The sequence below is a fragment of the Lucilia cuprina genome, chromosome 5 (assembly GCF_022045245.1).
Source record: "Lucilia cuprina isolate Lc7/37 chromosome 5, ASM2204524v1, whole genome shotgun sequence".
Taxonomy (NCBI): Eukaryota; Metazoa; Arthropoda; class Insecta; order Diptera; family Calliphoridae; genus Lucilia; species Lucilia cuprina.
The window spans coordinates 40,313,634-40,319,155 of NC_060953.1; the positions used below are offsets into that span (position 1 = coordinate 40,313,634).

Genomic DNA, 5,522 nt, shown 5'->3' on the forward strand with positions numbered 1-5,522 from the left:
CACCGGTTACGTCTCTAGGTGCTGTTGCCGAATCAACAGAGCCTTAGTAGTGTGGTTGTCTTACAACGTGACTACTTTGGCAAGAGATTAGATAGCTCGAGTACTCCAGCAAAGTACATGCGCATGGTACCGGTCATAGACAATGTGCAAAAATTGCCACCTGAGTCTTCATTGAAGACTAAGGGGCGATGGTAGACCGTTCTCAAGTCTACCCTGTGGATGAAAAAGACCACCAGAGATAAGGCCGACACGGCAGGTGCTCACGTTAAAACTCTCGACAGTCTAGATCATGGTAAAGAGCTCTACCAAGATGGTGTATCTAGTGTTCTTGTAAGGCTGGGTAGTCACATAGAAGGTGTTGCACCGATTCTACCTTATCTTCGTCCAAGCAACTTCAACAGTAGCTATAATTTGGGGTTCTTACTAAGAGACAAGAGAGTTCTTGTCCCATCTGTTGTCAGAGTGGGAAAGAGCAGTCTCGATATTCTGCAAGTGATGATATTTTACCACCAGAATTTCATCTCACTCAAAGCCCATTCATCTATAAATTTTGATAGGATCGCCTATGGTTGCGCATTCATCAGACATTTCATTACCCCGGATGCCTTTATGTCCTAGAACCCATATCAGCTCAACGTGATATTGTGGCAGTTGTACCAATGATTGAATATAATTGAGAAAATATTTTGTCTTAATAACATCACACTTAAGTACTTATGTGAAAAAATATGAAATGTGAACACGACAAGTCAGGAAAGATGTTTAATTTCCAGTTAAATTTCAATCATAGCTCTTTGCTTTAACATTAAAAACACTTTGTACTTAAATAATTTTTGAGACTACGTTTTGTGATTTTTCGAAAGAAAAAAACTCATCCAATTTATCTATAATTTCCTTACAATTAAATTCCTTTTGTAAAAAAAACCAACAGATAATTCTTACACCTCATTGAAAAACGTAATAAAGTAAGAAAGATAATATAGACTTTGCATTAATTTCAATTCAATGAATTCAAATTTAATAGAAAAGAAAAATGAAACGTAATAACAAGTAGCTAAAGTATTAAACAAGAAAATGTTGTAAGATTATTGGAAATCTAATACTCTAGACAAACTTTACTGAGATATAAAGGTGTTATAGAAGAATTTGAAAAAAAAAATATATATATCTCAAGATTCATGAGTTAAGTAAAAAATAAATAAATATTTTAAATTGCCTCTAATACAGCGATGTTTGGTTTTTCAGCTAAAGATTTCGGTTACAGAAAATAAACACCTTTAGTTAGTTATGGCTTAAGGAAAATTTGTTTTTTGGTTTTTTGCTTCTATTTTTTTGTATATTTTATTACCACCTGTTGGATAGACAACTTTGCCATTTTTTTTTCTTCGAACTTGTTAACTTGTTTTCTGCAATTTTTCACAAACATTATTTTCCTGTGTGTAGTAATACAATATTTAAAAAAATCATTTTATTTATTTAACGTTTTTTTCTTTCTGTTTATTTATTTATTTTTCATAATGCAAATATTTTCTTTTTCACTTGTTTTAATGGATTTTTTTACACAAAAGTTGCCACGAGTAACCAGCCAACCAAACCAAAGTTTGTAATAAAATTATTTGCTGTGAGGAAAAAAATGTAAAAGAAATATACAAATAAAAAAGCAAATAAAATAATGCAATTTTACGTTTAAATATACAAATTTAAACTTATTTATTTGTCCACAATTCATACTTTTACTACAGTTTTGATTAAAAAAAATTCTAAAAAAAATTATAAATATTTCAATAGTACATAAAAAATATATATAACTTTTTCATATATCCTTACATTTTATTTCCTATTTTATTGCTTTCTTTTCATTGCCTTAATAATGTCTAAAGTTGGTTAAAAGTTATTTAAATGTTAATTTGTGAATTTATGCATGAATTTTATTTAAACACATTTTTTTATATTTTTTTTGTTTGTATACTTTATGTTTCCTCTGTAACCAATAAGCAAAACTGGATTTAAAACAACAAATTTATAAATTAAAAAAGTGAAAGCAACAAGTTTAACAATGTTGTTAACTTAGACTAGACAAGAGACAATAGACCTTTTTAAGGAAAAATATTTCTTTAGCAGAATATTTATAAAGGTTAAGTTTAGTTTAATTTATTCAAGAGAAATGAAAATAAGTTTATGGTTTTATTAGGCCCCTGTTTGCGTATGAGTTTTATCTAATTATTTATACTGAAAAAATATTACTCATACGCATTCAAGTGCATATAAGTACAATGTATTGCCTCTCGCTTTTAAAAAATAACATTTAGAATGGTATTAATTATTTTATTTTTCTTTTTGATATAAGTTGCTTAAAATATTTATGACTATAAAGGTTGTAAAGTTTTAGCTATAAGTTTGACTATAGTCTAGCACATCAAGATGACAATAGAAGTACACTATAGTCTAGACTAAGGAGAAAAATATATTTTGTACATTTGATATTGTCTAGAGTCCAGAGCAGGTTATAATCCAAATAATGGAAGGGACCGACTAGACTATAGAACAGAGTAAAGCATAATTAATAAATCAAACTGGTGTAGTGAATCGAGCAGGCCATAATTTACCCTGAAGAGCAAACTGTGGAGTTCACTGTGTGGACTTGGCAATAAATTATTTAATAGTATAGACACTAGAGCATACTATTTTCTATACTAATGAGCAATCCACATTCTTGATGCATACTCAATAGATTTGATTTAGCAGGAGAGTATAGTCTGAGCTATAGGGCAGACTATTGACTGAACTACAGAGCAGAGTCTTGTCTTTAAAGACTATAGTGCAGATAATATTATAAACCGTATAGTGAAATGTATTCTAGAGTTCAGAGCGAAATATAGTGCAGACTATGGAGAAAAGTATAGTCAAGACTATAGAGCGGAGTATAGTCTACACTATAGAGAGAACTAGAGTATAAACTGTAGAACATAACACAGACTATAGTATATACTAAACAACAGACTATGATTAATAGTATTGAACAGACTATAGTCTATATAACAGAACATATTAGCTACAGAATAGACATTCCAGCCTATACAACAGACTATTATAGCGATGGTAAGTCTAGACTAAGTATGACAAACTGTAGCCTTCACTATAGAACAGACTACATTCTAGAGTACAGAATATGGTATACACCAATAAACAGACTATAGTATATAGCATGTAGATTAAACTATTGTATAATTTAGAACAGAGCAGACTAAATATATTCTAGACTGTAGAGCAGACTATATATAGTCTTGACTATAGAACATAGCAATAGAACAAACTATTGTATAATATAGGACATAGAATATATAGTCTAGACTATAGAACAGACTACAACCTAGAGTACAGGTAGATTATATTCTAGGCTATATAGCAGACTATAGTTAAGACTATAGAACCTATTATGTAAAGCTAACTATTTTATAATATAGAATAGACTAAAATGTAGACTATTGAACTGGCTTTAATCTAGGCCAAAGACAATAGAACAGACTATAGTCTAGGTTATAAAGCAGGTTGTAAAAAAACACTTTTACCTAGACAATAGAGCGGAATATAATCTAGGCTATAAAGCAAAACTAATAGACTATATATCAGACTATAGTCTATGCTATATAGCAAACTATAGTATACTTAACTTTAGTCTATATAGTAGACTATATCCTTGTCTACGGAACCGAATAACTTTAAATTATAGAGCAAACTACTATAGTCTTTACTGTTGAGTGGACTATAGTCTAGACTGTAGAGTAGACCATAAACCAGACTATAGAGCAATCTATAGTAAATGCTACAAGATTGATTGTATTCAAATCTACAAAAACTATAGTTTGGACTATAGTCCACTTTAAATAGATAATAGTATAGTCTCCAAAACATTATGGTTTTGAATATGGAGAAAACTGTAGTCTAGAGTATTTAGCTGACAATAATCTAGATTAAATACTTTACAAGAGGACAGACTACAGTCTAGGCTAAAAAGTAGAATAAATGCAATGCTACTGAGCACACTATATTCTCGACAGTAGACCTTACTATAGCCTATCATTTTATAAGTTACATTGCAAAAACTTATAATTAATAAATAAATACTGAGTTTAGTCTTGAAATTTCTATTTAGATTGTTATTAAGCTCAAGGTTTCTGGCATATTCCCGGATAAAAACTCAATTATTAAAAAAATCCTTTGGAAACATATTCAATTTAGTTGAAAATTTACACAACTAGAAAATTGCTAACATTTTAAAACATAATTATTTATTTATGTTAATATCCGTTTTAGAGTTTATGGTAATTCATAACTAAGTATAATTACTTTCTATTATTATGATAATTGTATATTACCAACAGGAAAACCAAAATATGCAAATGCATGTTTTTTTTGTGTGGTGCGTCGTAGGAAGTCATGGATATGATGTTTTTCGATTTAGTTTTTCACATTAGTATACTTATGTATTTTAGAAACAATTTTTTTCAATCTCAAGATTTTTATTATCACTATATCTATCTTTTTACTGTTTACATCATAAACTGTAGGCGTATGATTTACAAACCTAATAAAAAATATGAAATAATATTAGTCATACGCACTAGGGGTTTTTAATAGTTTTTATACCCTCCACTACCATTAGTGATGAATGAGGGAGACCCAACAAAGTATGAATATTCTGAGTCCTTATCAAATTCTGAGTCGATTTAGCTACATACATATATCCGTCTGTCCGTCCGTCCTTCCGTCTATCTGTGTAAAACACGCTTATGGTTAAACAAAGCTAAGTAAATTAATGAAATTCGACCAAAGGATTCAATGCTTTCCTGAGCAGCTTATAAAACTCTTAATATAAAAATTGCTGGTGAAGGGTATTTAAGATTCGACACAACCGAACTTATACCTATATGCTTTTAATGTGTATTACATATTAATATTAAATATCATTTTTTATATATTTTTAAACATAAATAAATCACTTATCTTTTATTCTCTTTATATTATTTACAGATTTACGCACAGCATTTGATTTATTAGACAGAAATCGTGATGGCCGTGTGACAGCGAATGAATTACAATTTATGCTTAAAAATTTAGGCATAAATGTAAGAGATGAAATAATAAATGATCTAATACGAGAGGCCAGTCATTCGGGTGAGTCAATGAACTTTATGTATGAATTTTATTATTTGCATATTATTTTTATTCAAATTAGACTCTTTTTAGGATTAGAAAAGAAAAATGATTTAGAAATATTTTGTCGAAAACAATCATATTAATAAATTAAAGCTTTTAAGGAGTTAAATTACAGAAATTTCAAAGAGTTCTAGTTTTATCTATGTATAAATCTTGAAATTGACATTGAGGTGACCTATTGCATTTTTTTGCTCAAACATAGCAACCAATTAATTATGCCCTATACTATACATATGTGTGTTCTTCAAGAAAACTATTTGTATGTTTTTAACTATTTGTATGTACATACATACATGTGTATGTAC

General features: G+C 29.3%; 1 protein-coding gene across 1 annotated transcript in view; it reads left to right on the top strand.

Annotated features, from left to right (window-relative positions):
* The window catches only part of LOC111684756 (calcium-binding protein E63-1), a 20,908-nt gene extending 15,608 nt beyond the window's left edge, over window positions 1-5,300 (top strand). Inside the window, exons 3-4 of the mRNA XM_046952470.1 lie at window positions 5,032-5,175; window positions 5,248-5,300. Coding sequence (XP_046808426.1) covers window positions 5,032-5,175; window positions 5,248-5,300 — 197 coding nt within the window. The remainder of the gene's footprint in view (window positions 1-5,031; window positions 5,176-5,247) is intronic.
* The last annotated feature ends 222 nt before the right edge of the window (window positions 5,301-5,522 follow it).